At 36.7% G+C, this 27,594-nt stretch overlaps 1 protein-coding gene across 4 annotated transcripts in view; it reads left to right on the top strand.

The window, feature by feature from the left end:
* HERPUD2 (HERPUD family member 2) overlaps window positions 1-26,091 on the top strand; it is a 66,280-nt gene extending 40,189 nt beyond the window's left edge. For all 4 annotated transcript variants that reach the window (XM_019031647.3, XM_019031648.4, XM_055347601.2 and 1 more), the window contains 4 exons: window positions 20,261-20,383; window positions 23,291-23,614; window positions 24,320-24,437; window positions 24,904-26,091. In XM_019031647.3, the coding sequence (XP_018887192.3) occupies window positions 20,261-20,383; window positions 23,291-23,614; window positions 24,320-24,437; window positions 24,904-25,065 (727 nt within the window). In that variant the 3' untranslated portion in view covers window positions 25,066-26,091. The remainder of the gene's footprint in view (window positions 1-20,260; window positions 20,384-23,290; window positions 23,615-24,319; window positions 24,438-24,903) is intronic.
* The last annotated feature ends 1,503 nt before the right edge of the window (window positions 26,092-27,594 follow it).

Below are 27,594 nucleotides of genomic sequence, written 5' to 3'. Positions count from 1 at the left end.
TAAAACACCCAGTTTTGTACATTCAGTTTTTCCTGCTGAAATATTAACAGCCTTGTTTTATAACAAATCTGAAAAGCTACTTATTGTACCCATCTGTATTGTCTGTTTTGTTATAATTTATTTTTAAAATTGTTATTTGCACATATTTATGGAGTTCATGTGATGATCATTACACATGCATAGAATGTGTAATGATCAAGTCAGGGTATTTACGGTGTCCATCACCTAGAGTATTTATCATTTCTGTGTGTTGGTAAGATTTCAAGTCTGCCCTTGTAGCTGTTTTGAAATTTACAGCATTGTTGCTAACCTATAGTCAGCCTACTCTGCTGTATTTATACCCATTAACCAACTTTTCATCTTCCCTTCATCACCTCACCCCCACCACTCCCAGCACCCTTCCTAGCCCCTTGTGTCTATCAATCTGCTCTCTACCTCCATGAGAGGAACTTACTTAGCTTCCATATATGAGTGAGAATATGAAATATATGTTTTTTCTGTCCTGGCTTATTTCACATAACATAATGACCTCCAGTGCCATCTGTGTTGCTGCAAATGACAGGATTTCATCCTCTTTTATGGCGAAATAGTGTTCTATTGTCTATATATAGCACATTTTCTTATTTGCCCTTTAATGAACACTTAGATTGATTCCATCTTTGCTATTCTGAACAGTGCTGCAGTAAACATGGGAGTGCAGGTATCTTTGACATACTTTTCCTTTGGATAAATAGCCAGCTAGTAGTGGGATTGCTGGATCATAGGGTAGTTTTATGTGTAGTGGTTTTTTTCTTTTTTTTTGAGACAGAGTCTCGCTGTGTCTCCCAGGCTGGAGTGCAGTGGCGCGATCTCGGCTCACTGCAAGCTCCACCTCCCAGGTTCCTGCCATTCTCCTCCTGCCTCAGCCTCCCTAGTAGGAGGGACTACAAGCGCCCGCCACAGCACCTGGCTAATTTTTTTTTTTTTTTGTATTTTTTAGTAGAGACGGGGTTTCACAGTGTTAGCCAGGATGGTCTCGATCTCCTGACCTTGTGATCCGCCCTCCTCGGCCTCCCAAAGTGCTGGGATTACAGGCGTGAGCCACCGCGCCTGGCCATTTTTTTTTTTTTTTTTTTTTTTGAGAGAAGGTCTCTTGCTCTGTTGCCCAGGCTGGAGTGCAGCAGCATGATCATACTCCTGGGCTCAAGCGATTCTCCCACCTCGACCTCCCAAAGTACTGGAATTACACGTATGAGCTACCACACCCAAACTGTGTTAAGTTTTTTGAGAAATCTCCATATTGTTTTCCCTAGTGGCTGTACTAATTTACATTCCCACCAACAGTGTATAGGAGGTCCCTTTTCTCCCCATCCTAGCCAGTATCTATTGTTTTTTTGTCTTTTTAATAATAGCCATTCTAACGGGTAAAATTAAATTTCGTTGTGGTTTTGATTTGCATTTCCCTACTGAGTCATGTTGAGCATTTTTTTCATATACCTGTTTGCCATTGTATGTCTTCCTTGAGAAATAGCTATTCATGTCCTTTGCTTACTTTTTAATGGGATTATTTGTTTTATTAACTGTAAGAAGAGTTATATGAGTTCTTTGTATATTCTACATATTAGTTCCTTGTCAGCTGAATAGTTTGCAGGTATTTTCTCCCATTCAGCAGTTGCCTCTTCACTCTGTTGATTGCTTCATTTGCTGTGCTTTTTAGTTTAATATAGTCTCATTTGTCTATTTTTGTTTTTGTTGTCTGTGTTCTAGATGTCTTAGCCGTAAAATTTTTGATGAGACCTATATCCTGAAGTGTTTCCCCTGTTTTCTTTTAGTAGTTTTATATTTCAGGTCTTAAGTTTAAGTCTTTAATCTGTCTTGAGTTGATTTTTTTATACGGTGAGAGAAAGGGGTTCAGTTTTATTCTTCTGCATATGGCTAGCCAGTTTTTCCAGCACCATTTATCGAAGGGAGGGTGTTCTTTCCCCAGTGTATGTTCTTGACACCTTTGTTGAAAATCAGTTGGCTTTTTGAGAAACATTTAGAAAAAAAAAAAAAAAGGAAAATCAGTTAGTTGTAACTACCTGGATTTATTTCTGTCTTCTCTGTTATATTCCATTGGTCTTCTGTGTCTATTTTTATACCAATACCATGCTATTTTGGTTACTATAGCCTTGTAATATATTTTCAAGTCAAATAGTGTGATGCCTCCAGCTTTGTTCTTTTGTTCAGGATTACTTTCACTGTTCAGGCTCTTTTTTTGTTCTATATGAATTTTAGGATTTTTTTTCTAATTCTGTAAAAAATGACATTGGTATTTTCATTGAATTTATAGATTGCTTTGGGCAATATGGTAATTTTAATGATATGAGCTCTTCTGATTCATGAGCATAGGGTGTCTTTCCATTTGTTTATATCCTCTTCAATTTCTTTCATTAGTGTTTTATAGTTTTCCTTATAGAGGTCTTTAACCTACTTGGTTAAATTTATTCCTAAGTATTTTATTGTATTTTTTTGTAGCTATTGTAAGGGGGATTGTCTTCTTGATTTATTTATTTATTTCTTTTTTTATTTTTATTTTTTTGAAATGAAGTTTCGCTCTTGTTTCCCAGTCTGGAGTGCAGTGGCACAATCTCAGCTCACTGCAACCTCTGTCTCTCTGGTTCAAGAGATTCTCCTGCCTCAGCCTCCCAAGTAAGTGGGATTACAGGTGTCTGCCATGATGCCCGGCTAATGTTTTGTATTTTTAGTAGAGGCAGAGTTTCACCATTATGGCCAGGCTGGTCTCAAACTCCTGACCTCAGGTGATCTGCCCACCTCGGCCTCCCAAAGTGCTGGGATTACAGGCATGAGCCACCACACTCGGCTCGATTTCTTTCTTAGCTAGTTTGTTTTTGGTGTGTAGAAATGTTACTGATTTTTGTATTTTGATTTTGTATCCTGTAACTTTCCAAATCTAAGAGTTTATTGGTGGAGTCTTTATCTACAAAGAGGGATGGTTTGACTTCCTCTTTTCCAATTTGGCTGCCTTTTCTTACTTTCTCTTGCTTGATGGCTCTGGCTAGGACTCCCAGTACTGTGTTGAAAAAGACTGGTGAAAGTAGGGATCCTTGTCTTTTTCCAGCTCTTAGAGGAAAGGCTTTCAGATTTACTTATTCAGTATGATGTTAGCTGTGGGTTTGTTATATATGGTCTTTTTTATGTTGAGATATGTTCCGTCTATGCCTAGTTTGTTGAGAGCTTTTATTATGAAGGGATGTTGAGATGATCATATGGTTTTTGTCCTTCATTCTGTTGATGTGATGTATCATGTTTATTGATTTGCATCTATTGAATCATTCTTGCATCCCTGGGATAAATCCCATTTGATGATGATGTATTCTCTTTTTGATGTGCTGTTGGATTTGGTTTGCTGTATTTTGTTGAGGATTTTTGTGTCTGTGTTCATCGTTGACCTGTAGTTTTTTGTTGTTTTTGTTGTGTCCTTCTCTGGTTTTAGTATCAGGTTAATGCCTTGTAGAATTCCCTCCTCTTCAATGTTTTGGAGTAGTATGAGGAGAATTGGTGTTAATTCTTCTTTATAAGATTGGTCAAGGCTGGGCACAGTGGCTCATGCGTGTAATCCCAGCACATTGGGAGGCTGAGGTGGGTGGATCGCTTGAGGCCAGAAGTTTTGAGACCAGCCTGGCCAACATTGTGAAACCCTGTCTCTACTAATGCAAAAATTAGCTGGGCGTCGTGGTGCATGCCTATAATCCCAGCTACTCGGGAGGTTGAGGCAGGAGCATCGCTTGAACCCAGGAGGTGGAGGTTGCAGTGAGCTGAGATTGCGCCACTGCACTTCAGCCTGGGCAACAGAGTGAGACTCTATCTCAAATAAATAAATAAATAAAACCCACAAAAATTAGTTGGATGTAGTGGTGTATGCCTGTAATCCCAGCTGTTCAGGTAGCTGAAGCATGAGAATCACTTGGACCCAGAAGGTGGAGGTTGCAGTCAGCCAAGATTGTGCCACTGCACTCCAGCCTGGGCAACAGAGCATGATTCTGTCTTTAAAAAAAAAAAAAAAAAAAAAAAAAAAAAAAAAGTTTTGGTCAAATTTGGCAGCGAAGCCATCCAATCCTGGACTTTTCTTTGTTGGGAGTTTTTTTTTTTTTTTAATTACTGATTCAATCTCATTACTCATTATTGGTCTGTTCAGGTTTTCTGTTTCTTCCTGATTCAATCTTGGCAGGCTGTGTGTATCTAAGAATTTACCCATTTTCTCTAGGTTTTCTAATGTATTAGTGTGTAGTTGTTCATAATAGCTTGGTTTTCTGATGTATTAGTGTGTAGTTGTTCATAATATCTTGATGATTTCTCTTTTATATTTCTGTGGTATCAGTTGTAAGGTTTCCTTTTTCATATCTGACTTTATTTATATGGGTCTTTTTTTTTCTTTGTTACCTAGATAGTGGTTTATTGATTTTATCTTTTCAAAAAGCCAAGTTTTTATTTTGTTGATCTTTTGTATTGTGTTTTTTCAGTCTATCCTGATCTTTATTATTTCTTTCCCTCTACTAATTTTGGGTTAGGTGGTTCTTGCTTTTCTAGTTCTTGGGGGTGTATTTTTGGATTGTTTATTTAAAATCTTCCTACTTTTTTGATGTGAGCATTTATTGCTATAAACATCTCTCTTAGCACCACTTTTGTCGTATTCCATAGGTTTTGGTATATTGTTTTTTGACTTTCATTTGTTTCGAGAACTTTTTGTTGTTGTTTTAGAGACAGTCTCACTGTGTTGACCAGGCTGGAGTGTGGTGTGTGATCCTAGCTCGCTGCAGAACTCCTGGGCTGAAACAGTCCTTCTGCCTCAGCCTCCTGAGTAGCTGGGATTACAGGCATATACCACTACACACCACAAACATTTTTTATCTCCTCCTTAATTTCTTCCTTGGCCCAATGGTCATTTAGGAGCATGTTGTTTAATTTCCATGTATTTTGTACAGTTTCCAAAGTTTCTCTTGTTACTGATTTCTAGTGTTATTCCGTTGTGATCATAAAAGATACTTGATATGATTTTGATTTTTAAAAATTTTTTGAGACTTGTTTTGTGGCCTAACATACAATCTATTCTGGAGAATGGTCCATGGGCTGATGAGAAGAATGTGTATTCTGTACCTGTTGGATGAAATGTTCTGTAAATGTCTGTTATGTCCATTTGGTCTAAAGTGCAGTTTGAATCCAGTGTTTCTCTAGATGATCTGTGTAATGCTGAGAGTTGGGTGTTGATGTCCCTAGCACTTATTGTATTGGATTCTGTCCCTCCCTTTAGGTCTGATCATGTTTTCTTGATAGAACTGAGTGGTCTGTTGTTGGATTCGTTTATGTTTAGAATAGTTATATCTTTTTGTTGAATTGATCCCTTTATCATTATATAATGACCTTCTTTGTTGTTACTGTTTTTAAATTAAAGTCTGTTTTATCTGTTATAAGGATAGATGTTCTTGTTTGCTTTTGATTTTTGTTCACTTGGAATATCTTTTTCCATCCCTTACTTTCAGTCTGTGCCTTCACAGTTGAGATGAATTTCTTGTAGGCAGCATGTGGTTGGATCATTTAAAAAAATTCTTTCAGCCCCTCTGTATCTTTTAAGTGATAAGTTTAATTCATTTATATTCAGGATTATTATTGATATGACAGGGCTTATTCCTGTCATTTTAGTAATTGATTTCTGTTTTTCGTATAGCATTTCTTCCTTTCTTTCTCTCATATTGTTTTTCATTGTGGTTGGCGGTTTTCTATAGTGGTGACATATAAATTCTTTCTCTTTTTTATTTGTGTATTTGCTCTACCAGTGGGTTTTATATTTTGATGTGTTTCCTTCTGGGTATAGGGCTCCCTTAATTATTTCTTGGAGGGCCGGCCTAGTGGTGATGGGTTCCTTCAGCTTTTTCTTGTCTGGGAAAAACTTTATTTCTCCTTCATTTATGAAGGATAACTTTGCTGGGTATAGTATCCTTGGCAGAAACGTTCCTTCCTTTCCTTCCTTCTTTCCCTTCTCTCCCTTCCCTTCCCCTCCCTCCCTCTCTTCCCTCCCTTCCTCCCTTTCTCCCACCCTCTCCTTCCTTTTCTTCCTTTCCTTCCTTTCTTTCCTTCCTGCCTTTCTTTCCTTTTTTCTTTTCTTTTTCTCTTTCTTTCTTCACTTCAAATATATCTGCCTATTCTCTCCTGGCCTGTAAGGTTTCTGCTGAGAAATCTGCTGATAGTCTGCTGGGGGTTCTAAGCATTAAGTGACTGGATGCTTTTCTCTTGCTGTTTTTAGAATTCTCTCTTTGCCTTTGACAGTTTGACTATAATGTGTTGTGGAGAAGACCTTTTTGAATTGTATCTATTTGAGGATTGTTGGGCGAGGTGTCAGAGCCCTGGCACCAGGAAGTGGTCAACTTGTGGGTTGGTAAAAAGAATTTACTGACAACAGTACAGGTTTGAAAAAGGAAACTTTATTAGAAAGGAAGAACGCTGCAAAACGGTGCAGCGGGGTGCCTCAGTGAGAGGACTGAGCGCACCGTGGTGGATTTTCCTTAGAAGCATTTATAGGCTTTAAGGCAGTAGCTTAGGGTTGTAAAATTTGTTTCAGTATGGCATTCCAGAAATGTATAGAAATTTTAGTTACTTATAAAAATTGAAAGAGGCCTGGAATCATATGCTGACTTTAGATACTAGGGAGGTTTGATTACCTCTAAATTCCCCAGATAAGGAGTTTTGCCTCTGGATGACCTGTTTGATGGTCACCAGGTAGTCTTTGGTGCCTTCTAAATTGCTCAGATAAGAAGTTTTTATCTCTAGGCCTGTTCAGTGGTCATCAGGTGATTTTCACTCTCCTCAGGTACTTTTTAATGATATCTGTGTCTTTGGTAAATTTCTCATTTGTATCCTGAATTGTTTTTCAGATTTTTTTTATATTGTTTATCTGAATTCTCTTGCTTCTTTAATATCATTATTTTGAATTAGTTTTCTGGATTTCACAATTTTTTTTTTCACTGGAGTCCATTGCTGGAGAATTACGTCCTTTTGGAAGTGTCATATTTCCTTGCTTTTTCATGTTTCTTCTATCCTTATGTTGATATCTGTGCATGTGCTATAACAGTCCTTCTTCAGTTTTTTGCATTTGCTTTTGTGGGGGGGGGGGCACTTTTTCCTAAAGATGGGTCTATGGTGGTGTTCGGGTAGGCCACTTTGGCTTTGATTCTGTATGTATACCATAGTGTAGTCTCTGTATGAATTTTGTCAGGAACAGTGTCAGTAGTGTTTGATTTTCTCAGTGTCTTAGGGTGTGGTTTTTAGTGGAGACTGTGGTGAAGTTTTGCTGGGGACAGGGGTGTCAGGTGGGCCAATCTTTAGGTCCCAGCGATGGCAGTGGTAGGCTGAGTATGCCTATCCTTAGGCCCCAGTGTGGCATATGCTGGCACCAGTGTGAGATGGTCCAGGTGGGCCAATTCTTGGGGGGCCTCCAGTCAGCTTGTTTGGATGCCATCAGTGACAGTGGTGGGCTGGGCAGTTTGGCATGTCATCAGGCCCCTAGGCAGTGGATATGCCATGGATTATGGCAGTAATATTGGTGGGACAAACCTCTGGCTCCCAAGCAGTCTGTGGTGGTGTTGGTGATGACTGCAATGGGTTGGGTGGGCCAGTTCCCAAGCCCACAGGTAGTGCATGCACATGGGTGTCTGCTGTGGTAGTAGTGGCAGATTGGGTCCTCAGGCCTCTGGGAGGAGTACTCAGGTGCCAACAGTTGTGGATGGTGCAATCCACAGGCCCCTGGATGGCATGCTCAGCCACTGGAGGTGGGTGGAACTGGGCCAGGCTGGCTTGATCTCAGGCTCCCTGGTGGTTTGTGCAGCTGCTGGTTCTGGTAGGCGAGGATGGCGTGATCCCCAGACTTCCAGTACAGTGCTCGGGAGATGCACTGCAGCCTGTTACTGGGAGGGCTGGGTTGCTTTCAATGACAACAGTCGTAAATTGGTGGGGGGGTACACTTTGGTCTCAGATGGCAGCTGCAAGCTGGTAGCCTGTCCTCGGGGTGCTTGTAAATGCTCAGTAGCACCGTTCACAGGTGTGGGGTTGCTGACAATGTCTTGCACTGTGGCCCAAGATACATCAGTTATCCCTCATGCACAGGGGATCTCAGTGAAGCTCCAGGGATGTGAGGTACCGGAGTTCTTGGGCCCCAGGGCAGGATGCAGCCCTCTTGGGGTTGGACTCTGAAAATGGTGCCTTGCTGTAGCTACTTAGGAATTAGGAGGTGTGTGGGACCCATCGTGAACTCCTCTTGAGCAGTGACTTCACGTGGTCTCCTGCTAGTCTCGGGGCCCGTGTGCATTAAGGGTCTCTCTTGTGGCTAGGATTACAGGAGTCTGCAGTGGGAATGTAGACTGCTGGGGGTCCCCACTTAACCTTTCCCTGCACTGGGGAGCCTTTCCAGGCTCCCAGCCCATCCAGTGCAGCAGGCTGCCTTGCTTCCCTCTCCTTCTTTGCCTTAGGTGTTTCCTGTCACTTCTCTATTGAATTCCAGCATTCTCCCTTAGGTGATCTACTGGAAGTGTGATCATCTACTTAGTATTTTTGTTCTTTTTTTGTGGAGGAGGTGAGTATCAGATGCCTCTAGTTAGCCATCATGAAGCGTCTCTTAGAATCCCTATTGTCTGATTTTTTAAAAGTAAAAATTTCTTGTAGCCCAGCACTCAGAAATAACCATATAAACCAAAAATAAAATTCTCAAGTCCCCCAACCATCTGAGTGGACCTCTCCTCTTAGCCCGGAAACTCCAGAGTGAACCTGAAAAACTGGTTCAGGCCATGATGGGAAGGGAGGGTGGGACATCCCTCATTATACCCTCTTCCCTTCTAGAATTCAGGAAAAGCCGACCAGCATTTAACGTCAACACAGACCTTAAGTCTGATAAGAAATATTTACAATCTATTCTCTCTGAAGGCTGCTACCTGGAGCTTTATCTATATGATAAAACTTTGGTCTTTACAACCCCTTATCATAACTCAGACATTCCTTTCTATTGATAATAATTCTTTCACCCAATTGCCAATGATATTTTTTAAAAATCTGCCTATAACCTGGAAGCCCCTGCTTTGAGTTATCCTGCCTTTCTGGACCAAACCAATATATATTTCACATCTTTTTGATGTCTCATGTCTCCCTAAAATGTATAAAACTAGGGTATCCCCTGACCACCTTGGGCACATGTTCTCAGGATCTCCTGAGGGCTGTGTCACAGACCATCGGTCACTCGTATTTGGCTCAGAATAAATCTCTTCAAATATTTTACACCGTTTGACACTTTTTGTTGACAACGATTACTAACGTTTTAGTAACTATCCTTCTAAACACTTATGTGTGTGCTTTTAAAATAGAAACATCATACTGTTTGTTTTGTAAACTTAAAAACGTAATACAGCTTGGACATATTTCCAGGTCAAATATAAATCCACAACTTTTTTTTTTTTTTTTTTCAGAGATGGAGTCTCGCTCTGTCGCCCAGGCTGGAGTGCAGTGGCGCAATCTCAGCTCACTGCAAGCTCCGCCTCCCAGGTTCACGCCATTCTCCTGCCTTAGCCTCCCAAGTAGCTGGGACTACAGGCGCCCGCCACCGCGCCTGGCTAATTTTTTGTATTTTTAGTAGAGACGGGGTTTCACCATGTTAATCAGGATGGTCTTGATCTCCTGACCTTGTGATCCGCCTGCCTGGGCCTCCCAAAGTGCTGGGATTACAGGCGTGAGCCAGTGCTCCCGGCCATAAATCCACAACATTTAAAGTCTGTATGATTTTTCTTTATGTAGGTTTACTAATTTGTTCACACATATATTGATGGAGAACGTATTAGTTAGTTTTGCTGCATGCTAACCTCAAAATCTCAGTGGCTTACAATACATTTTATTTTTCTTGTTCACAGATCTTTTAGTCACTGGTGCAGCTCTTCCTTGGGTTGTAGATTGAGTTCAGGTCTGTTTCAAGTTTCTCATTCTCTTTAGATCAGTAATTTCGTGGCACACATTCTTCTCATGGCAAATGACAGGAAGACAAGAGGGCAAGCTAATGACTGAGCACATTTGAAGTCTTCTATCTGTCACATTTACTAATACTACATTGGCCAAAGCAATCACATGGCCACTCTCAACAGGTCAGCAGCATTGAGAGGGGTAAGTATTGCAAAATTACATCAGGTGCTGTGCTGATAAATGCTTAACAGCTGGCTTTGGGAGGGGGGTGAGGGAAATAAAGCCCTAGATTTGTAGCATTTGCTGATTTCTCTGGTGTAAATACTCCCATCATGGCTCAGCAGTCTACTGTTATGAGCCAGGTAAGCCAGCGTAAACCAGCTTTGCCAGTGAGGGGCACATAGTATGCATGTATAATCCTGTTATAGAAGACTGAAGAATTGGGGCGATCTTTTACCATAAATATTTGGTCAGTTTTATTCCCGTGAAATATTACCATAATCAGCATTCTTAAATATGTGTGCTTACATATTAGCAGTTATTATTTTAGGATAAATTGTGACAAAGGGAATTCCTGAATCAAAGTGTTCTTAAGATTTTTGAGGCCCTTAAAGACTTGCAAAATTGCAGTAAAGTTGTACCAGTTTACTTTCTCGGTAATGTTGAAGATCCTGAGTCTCTTTACTTGTACAGATATGTACTTGCTAAAGTGATAAGTTGGAATGTCCTTATTTTAATCTGAGACATGATAAAGAGGCATTCCTTATGTTTTGTGAGTTGCTTATTTGTTGGTGTGGTGGTATCTTTAAAAATTCATTTACCACACTTTATCCAAAAGGATATTAATAACTAATACTTATTGAGCATTAGCAGAAGTTAGGCATTGTATTAAGCACCTATATGTGCCTTACTTCACTACATTTTGTACAGACTCTGGTCTCAGCACTGTTATCTGCCACTTATGGATGAGGAGAATGAGACTTAAAGGTTATGCAGTTTGCCTAAGTTCACAATAGCAGAACTAGAATTCAAATCCATTTTTAACTTGGAGGCCTGTATTCTTAACAGCATTGCCGAAGTGATTATTTTGTCTATCATTTGTTTCACTGTTCTTTCCTAGGTTATCATTTGTATTTTGACTTTGTTCGTAATGGCGGTGTCCCACCTCCAACCACAATTCAAAACTTTTTTCTGGTCAGATCTACCCGTCAGATTTTAAGTATTGGTGACTGTGTGAGCAAATCTATTTGCATGAAGACCCTGTGACTTCATTCAGTAAATGTTTACTTTAGAATCTGCTGTGTACTAGGCACTCAGGAGAGGCAAATGACTTCTGTACTTTCTCACTGAAAGTAGGTCAGATAGGCAAATGAATTACCATCTGCTGATGGGCTGTCATGGCCTCGAAAAAAATGCTGAGGGAGCCTGGAGGAGGGCGGGACTATCTCTGCTTGGAGGAGTGGGAAGGACTTCAGAGGTGATAACATTTGAGCTGTCTTGAAGGGGGTTAATAGGGAGAATAAAGCAACCGCAGAGTCTTGAAAAGGAGGCTTCTGGGAACACAGTGGGGATTCCATGAGGTTGCTGCTTGGTCGCTTGTATGGAGTGGTGGGGGAAGCAAGGCTAATTTAACAAGTTTCCTGTGAAAGTTTGTTCCTGAAGTTTCCAGTTCCTTTAATCTCTTCTCCTCTGTAATTTTAACTTTTTAAAACCTACGATGATTGTCTTTTGGTATAGCTTTCAAGTATATAATTGTGAATGACAGTCTTTCTCCTTCTTGTTTTTTTTCATAATTTCTAAGGTACTCCAGTAATTTTATGTGTTTCAGTGAATTTGCCTTGCTCCCTTTTTTCTGTTATTATCTTACAGTGCTAACTAGTATAGCCTATCTGAAAAGAAAAAAACAAGCTGTCAGAACTTCTGCCACCAGCTGTGATTTCCTCCAGCTTGTTTATTTCAGCTGTTTCCTCACTGTGACTTTCCTAGGGGCAGAGGGAGAAACCAGGTTATTATCTTACTCAGTTTTCCTTGCATAAAGAATATGACATTTTCTATGGGGACAGGCATATTACACATTCCAAATAGTTACATTTTCCTCATGTTTCTGCTATTTTATTTTGCTTTTTGCCAAAAAAGAAGACAATTAATTTAACATTTTGTGTTTTCTTCCAGTATGCTTTCTTTCTTTTTCTTTTTTTAAATAGATGGGGTCTCACTCTGTTGGTGAGGCTGGAGTGTGGTGGTGCCATCATAGCTCACTGCAGCCTTGAACTTCTGGTTTCAACTGATCCTCCCACCTCAGCTTCCTGAGTAGTTGGGACTTCAGACATGTGCCACCATGCCCAGCTAATTGAAATTTTTTTTTTAGAGATAGGGTCTCGTTATGTTGCTTAGGCTGGTCTCAAACTCCTGGCTTCAAGCAGTCCTACCATCTCAGCCTCCCAAGTAGCTAGGATTATAGGCTTGAACCACTGTGCCCAGCTCATTATCCTTTACTTTGTAAATGTTTTTATTTAATATAGTTGAAATTTTTACTGTGTTGGTAACCTTACATGTTTTCATTTAATGTTGAATAATTAAGTGGAATTTACAAATTACTAGATTAAATAGTTGCTTATAATCAGTATTTTATTTTCAATATTTTCTTAATGCTCATATGAAGTTGTTCAAAACATATTTATTGTGCTAGATGCTAGAGATACAGTAATAATGGATAAAGCCCATTCCCTATTCTTAGGAACACAGAGACTGGTCAGAGAGACAGTAGATTAAACAGGCAATTTATTTTTAAAATTATTTGCTAAGAGGTAATACATGTGAGTGGTACCGTGTTCAAAACAAAACAAAACGAAACAAAAGTATGTAAGAGTTTCATTTCTATGTCTTACACCACTTGCCCTCCTTAGAGGCAACCATTATTAGCTGTTTCCCCTGTATTATTCTAGAGATAAAATGTGCTTACACAAGTATGTGTGTATGTGCATGCATGTGTACATGTGTGTTTAACACATAATGGCATACTTGCTATGCAGTAAGTCCTCACTTAAAATCACGATAGGGTCTTGGAAACTGCAACTTTAAGTGAAACAATATTAACAAAACCAACTTTTTTTTCATTAATGTTATAAAAAAATGACATTATTCCAGGACCTGTTATACATCGTTTTGTTTAAAGTCACAGTTTCCAAGAACCTATTGACAATGGAAGTGAGGGCTTACTGTACACACTAGCCTATATCTTGTTTTTTCACTAAATATATTAACAACTGCACCACATTAATACACAAGAGCTGTCCCATTCTTTGTTTATATAATATATATTTTTTAGTTTTTATTTTTATTTTGTTAGAGATGGGATCTCACTATATCGCCCAGACTTCCCTGAACTCCTGGGCTCAAGCAGTCCTCCTGCCTTAGCTTCCCGAGTAGCTGTGACTATAGGGAAGCCCAGCTGTCTCATTCTTTATTAATTGCACAGCATTCTATTATACAGATTACTATAATTTAATGAACCAGTCCCTGCTGATGGATATTTAGGTTAAACAGTCAGTATTTTTATATACTGCTTTTTTATTTTTAAAGACTTTATTGTACTTTTTAAACATTCACAAAGTACAGAAGATATTGTAATGAACCCCAGTGTAGCTAATACCTAACTTCAACAATCAGCAAACTACCATTGTTCATCTAGTTCCCCTTCTGTTTCCTTTTTTATCCTTGGGCTGGAGTTTAAAACAAAACCTAGACCTTATAATTTTATCTGTAAACAGTGTGTATTTGTAACAGATATGGTAGCTATGGGCTTTAAAAAATCTTAATCACAATACCATTAGAAATCTCAACAAAATTTAAAAATCTTCAATATCATCTAGTATTCACTTTGTGTTCAGTTTTCCCTGAGTGTCTCAGATGTCTTTTTATAGTTATTTTGATTGAATCAGTATTCGAAGAGACTGACATAATGCATTTGGTTGATGTTTCCTTTTTTTTTTTGTTGAGACAGAGCCTCACTGTTTCCCCCAGGCTAGAGTGCAGTGGTGCGATCTTGGCTCACTGGAACCTCTGCCTCCTGGGTTCAAGTGATTCTTCTGTGTCAGCCTCCTGAGTAGCTGGGACTATAGGCACACGTCTCCACACTGGCTAATTTTTGTATTTTTAGTAGAGATGGGGTTTCACCATGTTGGCCAGGCTGGTCTCCAACTCCTGAGCTCAAGTGATCCACCTGCCTCAGGCTCCCAGAGTTCTGGGATTACAGGCATGAGCCACTGCCCCTGGCCGGTTGATGTTTCTTAAAGCTTTTCTAATCTAATTCCCTTTTCCTTTCTTTTCTTTCTTCATACTCTTTCTGTAGTTGTTCTGTGTTATTTCCCACAGTGGTCTAAATATAGCTGACTAAGTTCTCGTGGTGTCATTTAGCATTTTTCTTTATCCTATATTGCCTGTAAACTGGTAGTTAGATCTAGGGCCTGATTAAATTCAATTAAGGTTCATCTTTTTTTTTTTTTTAAAGGAATTATCCCGTGGGTGGGTGGTGCTATGTATGTTTTAGAAAAAAGGAAAAAAGAATCATGAGTTCATACTGATATTTCAAATTTAGGTTAAAAGTTAAAGAGTTTTCACAAATCATCTTTGGTATGTGTATTTATATATCTTCTATGCTAAAACATCCTAGTCCCTAATGAATTAGCATAATTACTTATTTGCTTTATTTGTATGTATATATGCTTATGTTTTTCAAATAGTTTTAAAATAGCAGTACTATTTCCACTTTTGTAAGATCACTGAATGTGGTTTAAAACTTTTATTGTTCTTTTTGTATTTAGTAGTTACCCTACTAGAGATAGTTAAAATATTGTTTTGAAGTCAGTAGAATAATTCTCTGTGTGGTTATACTATTAAACTTGAAACTTCTTTAGTTTTTTTTTTTAACAGTTTTCTATTTTTTCTTTTTAGTTTAGTTTTTTCTAATTACATAAAACATTATTAATGTTCCAGTGTCAAAACAAGATACATTCAGAGAGGCTTATTTTCATTTTCTTCACTCATCTTGTTCTCTTCCTTTCCATAATAATTTATTATTTTATTTTTATTATGTTTTTTTTTCCATTGGTTTCTTTGTGGAAAATTCATGAAAGTGTGTGTGTGTGTGTGTGTGTACACACATATATGTATACACACATATAAATATATCCTCATTCTTATACAAATGTTATTATGCATATTCTTCTTAACATTGTTTTTCAACAAAATTTCACGTAAATATCTAAGAAGTCACTCCATAGGAGTAGAGAGAGATCTTCATTCCTTTTTATAGCTGCATACTAATTCATTCAGTGCGTAAACTGTGACATCCAACCTCATATTGACAAATATTTGAGTTATTTGCAATCTTTGCTATTATAAATAGTGTTTGATGAATAGTTTTGTGGAAACATCCCTTCATGTTTTTGTTATATTTTGGCTTTGCTGTATTTAGGATAGATTTGTGTCTTACAGTAGGAATGGGCCAAAGTAGATAGGTCAGAGAGTAAATGTCTACATAGGTGTGCGGTTAAAAAGGCAGTTTCAACATGGCGATAAGTGCTATGATAACATTCTCTATATTTAAAAAAATTAATGAACTATTGTCCCTGTCTCCAGTTTCTCTCTATTATTAGAGGACAGCAGGCTGGAAGTGGGAGTATGTATAAAGGTTTTATTAAAGGGCAGAGATGTGAAGTTTTTTTCCATATTTCATATTTCTATAAGCTAATTTTCAAAAGCAGAATTACTTGGGCAGTTGGGCATAAGAGCAAAGCTTTTTGAAAAACTTTTGGGTTCATGGATACACGGTCAGATTTGTTACATAGGTAAACTCGTGTCATGGAGGTTGGTTTTACAGATTATTTGGTCACCCAGGTACTAAGCCTAGTACCCAGTAGTTATTTTTTCTGATACTCTCCCTCCTCCCACCCTCCACTCTCAAGTACGCCGAAGTGTCTGTTATTCTCCTCTTTGTGTCCATGTGTTCTCATCATTTAGCTCCCACTAATAAGTGAGAACATGCGGTATTTGGTTTTCTGTTTGTGCGTTAGTTTCCTAAGGATAATGGCCTCCAGCTCCATCCATGTTCCTGCAAAAGACATGATCTCATTTTCTTTTATGACTGTTTAGTGTTCCATGGTGTATATGTACTTTTTCTTTATCCAATCTGTCATTGATGAGCATTGAGGTTGATTCTGTGTCTTTGCTATTGTGAATAGTGCTGTATGAACATTCACATGCATATGTCTTTATGATAGAATGATTTATATTTCTTTGGGTATATACCCAGTAATGGAATTGCTGGGTCAAATGGTAGTTCTTTGAGGAATCACCACTCTGCTTTCCACAATGGTTGAACTAATTTACACTCCCACCAACAGTGTAGAAGTGTTCACTTTTCTCTGCAACCTTGCCAGCATCTGTTATTTTTTAACTTTTTAATAGTAGCTATTCTGACTGGTGTTATATGGTATCTCATTATGGTTTTGATTTGCATTTCTGTAGTGATCAGTGATGTTGAGCTTTTTTTCATTTGCTTGTTGGCCACATGTATATCTTCTTTTGAAAAGTGTGTGTTCATGTCCTTTGCCCACTTTTTAAATGTTTTTCTTTTCTTTTAAAATTGTTTAAGTTCTTTATAGATGCTAGATATTAGACCTTTGTCTGATGTATAGTTTGCAAATATTTTCTTCCATTCTGTAGGGTATTTGTTTACTCTGGTGATAGTTTCTTTTGCTGTGCAGAAGCTCTTAAGTTTAATTAGATCCTATGTGTCAATTTTTGCTTTTGTTGCAATTGCTTTGGCATCTTTGTCATGAAATCTTTGCCCATTCCTGTGTCCAGAATGGTATTGCCTAGGTTGTCTTACAGGATTTTTATAGTTTTGAGTTTTACATGTAAGTCTTTAAACCACCTTGAGTTGATTTTTGTCTGTGACGTAAGGAAGGTGGGTCCAGTTTCAATCCTCTGCATATGACTAGCCAGTTATCCTAGCACCATTTATTGAATAGTTTTCCCATTGCTTGTTTTTTGTCAGCTTTATCAAAGATCAGACAGTTGTAGGTGTGCAGCCTTATTTCCAGGCTATTTTGTTCCATTGGTCTGTGTGTCTGTTTTTGTACCAGTACTGCGCTGGTTTGGTTACTGTAGACCTGCAGTAGTTTGAAGTCGGGTAACATGATGCCTCCATCTTTGTTCCTTTTGCCTGGGATTGCCTTGGCTATTCAGGCTCTTTTTTGGTTCCATAAGGATTTTAAAATAGTTTTTTCTAGTTCTGTGAAAAATGTCATTGGTAGTTTCATAGGGATTGCATTGAATCTACAAATTGCTTTGGATAGTATGGCCATTTTAATGATATTGATTCTTCTTATCCATGAGCTAGAATTTTTTTTCCATAGAGCAAAACATTTTTAAAGGTCTTTAATTTTGTAATTGTGTTTTAACGGCTTATTCCAATTTATACTGCCACTAGCAATCAAAGAGTTAGGTTTTACCTGTACCTCTTGCCAATAATGGATATTTTTATTTAATCTTTTCTACCTTGGCAAACAAACTTAAAAAAGCTATCTTTGCTTTAATTAATAGTTGATATCCTAATGATTATTCTGTTTCTATCAGTTCTTTATATAGAAAACATATTAACTACAATTTATTGCAACATTTCTCTGCCATTTCTCTTTAAATTTTGTTGTCAAATATGTTGATTTTTTTTCTTCTTTCTTCTGTTACTTAAGTTAGGAATGTCCTTCCTCCAAAGGGTTGGTAAATAATTCTAGTTTCTTCTAGGCTATCTGTGGTTTCACTCTTAATACTTTATTTCAGCTCTGTTATTTGAATACACAGAATGAGATGAAGCTTTTAAACTCTTTTCCCCCACAGATTTGATCATCTTTTTTCCTAGCATTAAATAACAATTCTCTTTAACTTGTTGTTTAATGATGCATCCTCTAAAATATATTAAATTCTTAAGTAATGTGTTTCATTGTATCTATTCCTATATATTTTATTAATAACTTTATAATTTAGCATCAGATCCTTTATTCCTTGTTTCTGGAGAATACCAAATGCATACCATCTTGTCTGAGGGTAATGAACACAACTGAAAATTATAGTATGTCCTCTTGGGCCTGGGATGCATTTGGCAATTATATCGTCCAGTAGTTTTCTAACTTATTAGGGAAAAAGGGAAGAATACTTGGGGAGGTTATTTATTTATTTTGGCAACATATTTTCAACAGTCACCTTATATTCTCCATATGTTTTGGGCAGCATGCAGGAGGGTGACATGGGAAGCTATAACTTTTTAAAAAAGTAATGGTTAGTGGCTTTTCTCCCTTGAGCTTTAAAAACAGTGACAAACTCCAGCCTTCCCATTTTACAGTTGAAGTAACAGACTTGTTTGACATTCTTATTAATGATAGAGATTGGTGGAGATTTACTTTCAAGGGGATGGGTTTTTTCGTAATGGGAAATACTAATAAAATTTAAAATATACATCTAGATACAGCACATTGCTGTAATACTTGATTTAGGTAGTTTTATAGATTTGCTCAGAGATGCATCAGCTCCCTGGTGTAAATGCTGAGATGTACAAAACAAATGTTTTTAAAATACTTCTCTGCCTCAGTGGTATGGCTTTCTCTCCAGAGTTGATCACTAACTGACATCTTTTTAAAGGAATAGCTGGGTTGAGTTTTGCTTTTTTTGAGGTGGGGAGATGCTGTGTCGTCTGTTGTCCTGTGTCCAAGAGAGCTGAAGTTTTTTCCCCCTTATATAGGACCCTATATGAAGGAAATATATATAAAATATTAGGAGATTGAAGGGTCTTTTGAGGATGGGACCCTGTGTGGCTGCCACTGCTCCATCAAGAATAAGGAAAGTTCAGGTAATATGTGGGGAAGGTGATGCCTTACCTAGCACCAGGTTTCTTTAAGTATAGCCTGTTGATAAGGCTTAGCTCCCCAGGCTCTTCTAAGTTAGGTTTCTATAATCAATTATTACCAATTGTATGTGTAAACAGTCTTTAGAATATAAAATTATAGCTAATGAATTTATTCTTGTCTCACTCTGGATAGACCAAACTAGTATCAGCTAAAGATAAAAATCAAGTAATGTGAAGAAGAGTTAGCAAATTCACAAAGAATTGTGCATTTTCTTACCTGTTTATCTCTGTAGTTGTCTTGATATATGTGATTTTCTACAAATCTCACATTATACACTTTGGCATCATGTTCGGTGTTGGAATGGGGGAGAGTAAAAATAAAACTAGCTAACATTTCATGAATACAGGGTAAGAATCCTGTGAGGAAGATTCTATTATTAGATCCATTTTAGAAGTGAGGAAACTGAAGTATGGAGAAGTTAAATGTGACCTTCCACAAGTTTTACTGAATTAATAGAATTTGGCCAGGCGCAGTGGCTCAAGTCTGTAATCCTACCACTCTGGGAGTCCAAGGCGGGCGGATCACCTGAGGTCAGGAGTTCGAGACCAGCCTGGCCAACACAGTGAAACCCTGTCTCTACTAAAAATACAAAAAAAAAAATTAGCCAGGTGTGGTGGCGCATGCCTGTAGTCCCAGCTACTTGGGAGACTGAGGCAGGAGAATTGCTTGAATCCAGGAGGCAGAGGTTTCAGTGAGCCGAGATCACGCCACTGCACTCCAGCCTGGGCGAAAGAGCGAGATTCCATCTCAAAAAAAAAAAAAAGAAATAAAATTTTAACCTACTTTAAGAATGTATATGTGAACATGTTCTACTAATCTTGTCTCTTTACAGAATATTTTACAGGTTTTTGTAATGTTCTTTTTTATTTTACAGCTCATAGCTGCTATATTTTAATAATAGTTTATTACTAATATAAAATATCATTTGTCTATTTCACCATTCCCCAAAAATATTTTGTCATGAAATTTATTTTAGGGCTTTGTTTCTTAAGGAAAATGTACTTAAAATGAAGGTATTTTTGGCTTCATGTAATGAAATGGGAAGATAATAAATGTTTAGATTGGATGTACATTTTGTGGTGTTTCTCTTTGTTTTCCCTTTAAAACTGGACTGAAATGTTAGTTATTCTATATAGTTGGGCCCTGGGTCAACTTATGTAAGACATATTGTCTTATTTGAAGAATCGTTGAAAATAAGTATTTTTCTTTTCAGTGAGATTTAAATATATTCTGTCAATGGTTGACTTGGGGTTCAGAAATGAAAATTTAGAATAATACTTTTAGCTGCTAGAGCATTAAAAGAGCTCATTATTTATTTCTTGCAGAAATGTAGACAACCAATTTCCTGGGCAAGCTGCTCCACCTGGATTCCCAGTGTATCCCGCGTTTAGCCCACTGCAGATGCTGTGGTGGCAACAGATGTATGCTCATCAGTATTATATGCAGTAGTAAGTTAATCTGAGTTCATTTTTTAAGTTACTCAGTGTGTTATTTGCTTTGTTTTCTTTTTATCCTAAGTAAGTTGATTTGGCATTTCATTTGTTTATGTATTTAATGTTGTTTTGACTAAAGGAAAAAGGGTTCACCTCCAGTTCACATGAACTAACCCTGCCCTTGGCTCCTCCCTGTCTTCCCTAATTACATTTAGCAGTATTCAGATTTTTAATATAACATTTTATAAATTTAAGAGGAGAAAACTTAGGAATGTTTCACTCGAAGGCAGCAAATATACATGAAGGGTTAGTCAAATGAATAAAGGAATAGAATCATGTCAGGGAGGCCATAGCTTATGTAGGGCTCAAGTGCAGCTAATATGCTTACTTGACTCTCAGTATTTAGTCCGTTTTGATTCTGGTCAGCATGGAACAGTCCTAGCATTGAGGACAGTTTCTCAGCCTTCATTCTCCTCAACTCATTCTGCATTCATTTAACATTGATTAGCTTCTCTTTACCATTCTCCTCTCCTTGTTTCTGTGATTCTTTTGTCTTCCGTATCTTTTTTATCTTTCTGGTCAGTCTTTCTGTGTCCTTTAATAGCTCATTTTATTAACATTTCTTTCTCAGTTCATCACATATTTGTTACTACGTGCTTCTCAGCACTCATAGTCGGTAGAGAGGATGGGATTTAGTTGTGGGGGTAGTTCTCTTGGATTTCTTTTTTGCGTGGTCTTAGTTGTTAGCTCTCTGTGGATGAATCCTGGTTCCTCATCTCCTGTGCTTCATCCTGTGTCTCTGCTTTATTGTTGGAAGATTTCCATAGGGGAATGAGCCTTTACCTCAAATTCAGTACATCTAAAATTCAATTCCTCTGTTCTTTAAGTGCCTTCTCCTTTCTCACTTCTTCGTCAGTCATACTAGCTCTCTTCTTATTACTCAAGCTCTTAACCATAAACAGCTTTGATTCTGGCTTCTATTATTCCTGAAAGCAGTATTTTATGAAGAGTTAATAGAGCTTTTGTCCTTCCCCATATGCTACCTGCAATGTTTCACCCAGATCTTTTCTCATTCTAAGTCCGCTTGACTTCAATAGCTCTTTCTCCTTTTAGTCTTTTTACTGTATTTCCTTATACTGCTGCTGGGTTACATTTCTTTTATCTATCTATATCTATCTATCTATCTATCTATCTATCTATCTATCTATCTATCTTTCTTTCTTTCTTTCTTTCTTTCTTTTTTTTTGAGACAGAGTCTCACTCTGTTGCCTAGGCTAGAGTGCAGTGGCATAATCTTGGTTCACTGCAACCTCCGCCTCCCGGGTTCAAGCGATTCTTGTGCCTCAGCCTCGCAGTAGCTGAGATTACAGATATGTGCCACCACATCTTGGTAATTTTTGTATTTTTAGTACAGACAGGGGTTTTGCCACATTGGCCAGGCTGATCTTGAACTCCTGGCCTCAAGGGATCCATCTGCCTGCCTTGACCACCCAAAGTGCCGGGATTACAGGCATGAGCCACCATGCCTGGTTTGCCAGGTTATATTTCATAACACATAATTAAGTCAGTCATTCCTGCAGCCACCCAGATATCCACTGATTCTCTTGCCCACTGTGAAGTCTACATCCTTGTCCTTCCTCCAGACCTTTCCCCATAAAGCTAAGCTGCTTTATGAACCTCGTATCCTAAGGCTCTCTTTCGTAAGCCCTTGGCTCCAGACAGGATCTTCATACCTTACATGTTGCCATGGTAATGGTTATCATTTGAGTGACTGCTTTGTGCTCAGTACTCTGCTGGATGCTGTACCCCACCTTGTCTCGTTTGTGAACCTCACAAGAACTGTGTAAGATAAGGGGGGCTTATTATGCTTGCTGCTAAATCATATACTCTTATGTGCATCATTTAACTTCAGAGCCTCAGTTTCTCCCCTTTAAAATAACGTAACTCACCTGTGTATCAGAATATTCATGAAGTAGGAAGTGTTTTCTAAACTAAAAAGCCCTATACAGGTACAAGGTATTAGCATACTGGCTTAAATAGGATTCTGTAGCCTGGGAACCACTTATTTAACTTTCTTGTGCTCTCTTGATTATTAACTTCTTATTGTAGAAAAATTTAAAAACATAACAAGGTAGAGTAGTAAAAGGAATCCATGTGTACCTATCACCCAGCTTTGACATTTATCAATTCATGTCAGTCTTATTTTACAACTTTCTTCCTTCTGTTGGATAATTTAAAGCAAATCCAAGATATGTTATCACTTTACTAGGAAATTTATTCTTTACTGGGAAATTTTAAGCAATCAAATTATATAAGCAAACCTCAGAATCACAATTCTTTCTAACTTGACAAGGATCAGTGGTCCCCAGTTGGAGTTCTTCCAAATCAGTATTGGGGTGGAAGGGTTGTTATCTGAGATGTATTTAGGATTTTAGGATACTAATACAAATCATTTATCACTGACAGTAGACACACAGTATAGTAATAGTATATATTTTTAGACAAGCCTTTCAAAACGTGGGTCTGAGGGAGAGGTAGGTGGTGAGCTTGGGAGTATTCATCCCGTGTAGAATAACAAAAGGGGGCATTCATGAAAAGGTTTGGACATCTCATTAGCTGATAAGGTAATTGATTGAAAGAGAGAGGAGTGGTTAACATGGCTGCTCTCACGTCTTTTGCCTTCCCCTATCATCTTACAATACCAGGCTGAGAGAACATCCTTTCCTGTGCGACATCTATCATCAACCTTGGCTCCACTTTTCCACTGGAATTTGTGCTTACCTAAGAAATGTGGTGCAGCAGTTGGGATATTCCATATTAGGTTTATGAAAAATACATATAGCTCCCCAAGAAGTTTTAAAAAAATATGGTATGGTAAAGTTTTTTTTTTCTTTTTAATATTTATTTTGGTGACTATTTCAGTCAAGCTGCAGTTTCAGCTCAGGCCACATCAAATGTCAACCCAACCCAGCCTACTACTTCACAGCCTCTAAATTTGGCACATGTTCCTGGAGAAGAACCCCCACCAGCTCCAAACCTAGTGGCCCAAGAAAATCGACCCATGAATGAGAATGTTCAAATGAATGCACAGGGAGGTCCAGTACTAAATGAAGAAGACTTCAATCGAGACTGGCTAGACTGGATGTACACGTTCTCACGAGCTGCGATTCTCCTTAGCATTGTATACTTCTATTCTTCTTTTAGTCGGTTTATCATGGTAATGGGAGCCATGCTACTGGTTTATTTGTGAGTGATGTTCATTAACTTTTTGTGGTTTAATTTCTGAAACTGTTCAGCACAGAATCTGGTCTAGGGTAGTCTGTTGTGAATGTTGAGTGAAGGAATATGAATGCTGGGCTTTAGATATCTGTCATGTTTTTGATGCCAAAAGCAAGGGCAGGTTTTGTTGAGTGAGAATGTTTATCAGAATTATTTAGAAGCAGATTTTTTGTTTACTGTATTTTATAAAAGTTGTTCATTCAGTGAGACATACTCTATCCATTATTTCGAACTTAACAAGTGTATGATGCACTCCTGCATAAGGTCGTCCTCTTTCATTAGAATTACCAATAGTAGATTCTATAGGTATAAGCCAGATTTTTTTCATAAGTAGACTATTTTTCCCCTGCTCCCTTCTCTCCAAGGGGCAAACAAATATCTAAGTTGTATTTCATTTTGAAAAGTACCAGAAAAGATTTATGATTCCTGATATGTTTTAATAACTAACATAGAGCCAGTGAAGTCCCTGATAGACTTAGAGATTTGGGTTGGTTTTGTTTTGCTGTCATTGCTTTGAAAAGGGTAGTTCCCTGTCCTGAAGTGGGAGATTTGGTCTTTTTATTTATTATAGTTCTAATCATTTTTCTCTTATAGGACACTAATAACATTTTATAGTGTTACAAATAAAAACAACTGTGACTTATTTTATTTTCTCTTTATTTTACTGAACAGACACCAAGCTGGATGGTTTCCTTTTAGGCAAGAAGGAGGTCATCAGCAGGCTCCCAACAATAATGCCGAAGTTAACAATGATGGGCAAAATGCAAACAACTTGGAACTTGAAGAAATGGTATGTGATTGAAGCTTTTGTATACTTAAGATACTGAGATTTTCCCAGCACGGTATGGGACCAACATGATGAAAGAATGTTGGATGTTCCATAAGTATTTGTGAAATGGCACATGAAAGAAAGCTAACATATAAATTGTGGTGGTTTCATTTGGGAGAACTTAGAATATTATACTGAATCAGTCATATATTATAACTAAATGGGAAGAAGTAACTTTTTTTTCTTGAAAATAGCCTAGAAATAAAATTATATACATGGTAAGAATTTATTGTATTGCATTGGCAGTTGTCCCTTTTAAACTGGAACAGTGAGGAATTTATCAATTTTGGCCTTAAAGATTTCTAATGACCACATACATACATACCACTTCATAGTCCTTTGTTCTACAAAGAATTTAACTGTCTTCTATTATGAGCTAATGCTCGTTCACATCACTCAGGAGTATCTTTCTTGTTTTGCTTGAAAGGAGCGTCTTATGGATGATGGGCTTGAAGATGAGAGTGGAGAAGATGGAGGTGAAGATGCCAGTGCAATTCAAAGGCCTGGATTAATGGCTTCAGCTTGGTCTTTCATCACCACCTTCTTTACTTCACTAATACCAGAGGGGCCTCCCCAGGTTGCCAATTGACCTGAAAAATTGTGCCAGCTACAAGGAGGGTCTGACTTCAGGAAAGTGGTTTAAATAACAGTGCAATTTCAAAAAAATTTATAACTTTCTTTTGATCATCATGTACAGAGGTGTTTTTTTTCTTTAGGCTTCTCATGCATATGAATATTTTAAGCACGAATGGACTACTAAATATCTGATTTTTTTTTTTTTTTTTAAGATCCTAACAGAACATAGCATAACAATATTGGTCTTCCAGGTGTTACTCATTTCAATTATGTGTAGTATACCAGGACAGACCTATTTTCATGTCTTATTTCTTTAAAGAGCTGCTTCATTGGCCGGGCGCCATGACTCACGTCTGTAATCCCAGCACTTTGGGAGGCCGAGGCGGGTGGGTTACTTGAGGTCAGGAGTTCGAGACCAGCTTGGCAAACATGGCGAAACCCCATCTTACTAAAAATACAAAAAAATTAGCCAGGTGTGGTGTCACGCGCCTGTATTCCCAGCTACTCGGGAGGCTGAGGCAGGAGAATTGCCTGAACCCAGGAGGCGGAGGTTGCAGTGAGCCGAGATTGGGCCACTGCACTCCACCCTGGGAGACAGAGTGAGACTCGGTCTCAGAAAAAAAAAAAAAGAGCTGCTTCACATGTAAATGTCTATAGCTAGTAGCCTGGCCCTTTAATGTTTAATTTGAATAAATATATCTGTTTTCTGTGAATTATCTTGAAAGTTTTAAACAGAATGACCTCATAGTTTTTAATAAAGAATATTATTTACCTAAAATGTTCTAGTAGCATCTTGCCCAGCCATAAAGCAATAAACTTCTCAATAATCTTAATTTTGATATTTGAATAAATAATGGAAACTTTCTGTATTAAGGGCATGTATCCCATCAATTGGAATCAGTACCTTAACAGAAAAAGGCAGCTCTTCAATGGAATTAACGTGATATAAAATGTTTGATATAGGCAGTACTTTTATAAAAAAAGATAAGCTGGAAATTGCTCCGTGTAATTTTTTAAATAAAAAGTCAATTATGGTAAACAGTTTTATGGGATATTTGTTCAAACTCTTCACCCATTACATGCAAACATTTATGTAAATTTTAGTAGTTGTTTGGAAGGGTTGCTGAAGTCTTAAAGGTCATTTACACCTCTTTCCATTCCAGATGGGTATCTCCTAGTTAGATTGAAACCTTATTAGTTTATTTAAAAATCCCTGTGAAAGCCAATTTAATGTATCATGAGAAGGCAGTAAGTTTCTTATGGGATAGCTAAATAAAACAAATATGTGTGGGAGAACTTTATATCACATGAAATACATTATAAAATTATGAGTGTGGTAGTGGCCCAGGGGAAAAAATATATATATATGATTATATATGATTATATATATGATTATATATGATTATATATATGATTATATATATGATTATATATATGATTATATATATGATTATATATATGATTATATATATGATTATATATATGATTATATATATGATTATATATATATGATTATATATGATTATATATATGATTATATATATATGATTATATATATGATTATATATATATGATTATATATATGATTATATATGATTATATATATGATTATATATGATTATATATATGATTATATATATATGATTATATATATGATTATATATATATGATTATATATATGATTATATATATATGATTATATATATGATTATATATATATGATTATATATATGATTATATATATATGATTATATATATGATTATATATATATGATTATATATGATTATATATATATGATTATATATATGATTATATATATATGATTATATATATGATTATATATATATGATTATATATATATGATTATATATGTGATTATATATATATGATTATATATGTGATTATATATATATGATTATATATGTGATTATATATATATGATTATATATGTGATTATATATATATGATTATATATGTGATTATATATATATGATTATATATGTGATTATATATATATGATTATATATGTGATTATATATATATGATTATATATGTGATTATATATATATGATTATATATGTGATTATATATATATGATTATATATGTGATTATATATATATGATTATATATGTGATTATATATATATGATTATATATGTGATTATATATATATGATTATATATGTGATTATATATATATGATTATATATGTGATTATATATATATGATTATATATGTGATTATATATATATGATTATATATGTGATTATATATATATGATTATATATGTGATTATATATATGATTATATATGTGATTATATATATGATTATATATGTGATTATATATATATGATTATATATGTGATTATATATATATGATTATATATGTGATTATATATATGATTATATATGTGATTATATATATGATTATATATGTGATTATATATATGATTATATATGTGATTATATATATATGATTATATATGTGATTATATATATATGATTATATATATGTGATTATATATATATGATTATATATGT

The sequence above is a fragment of the Gorilla gorilla genome, chromosome 6 (genome assembly GCF_029281585.2).
Source record: "Gorilla gorilla gorilla isolate KB3781 chromosome 6, NHGRI_mGorGor1-v2.1_pri, whole genome shotgun sequence".
Classification (NCBI taxonomy): Eukaryota; Metazoa; Chordata; class Mammalia; order Primates; family Hominidae; genus Gorilla; species Gorilla gorilla.
Note: the sequence above shows the minus strand (reverse complement) of the source record. Positions and strands in the feature narration are given on the sequence as shown.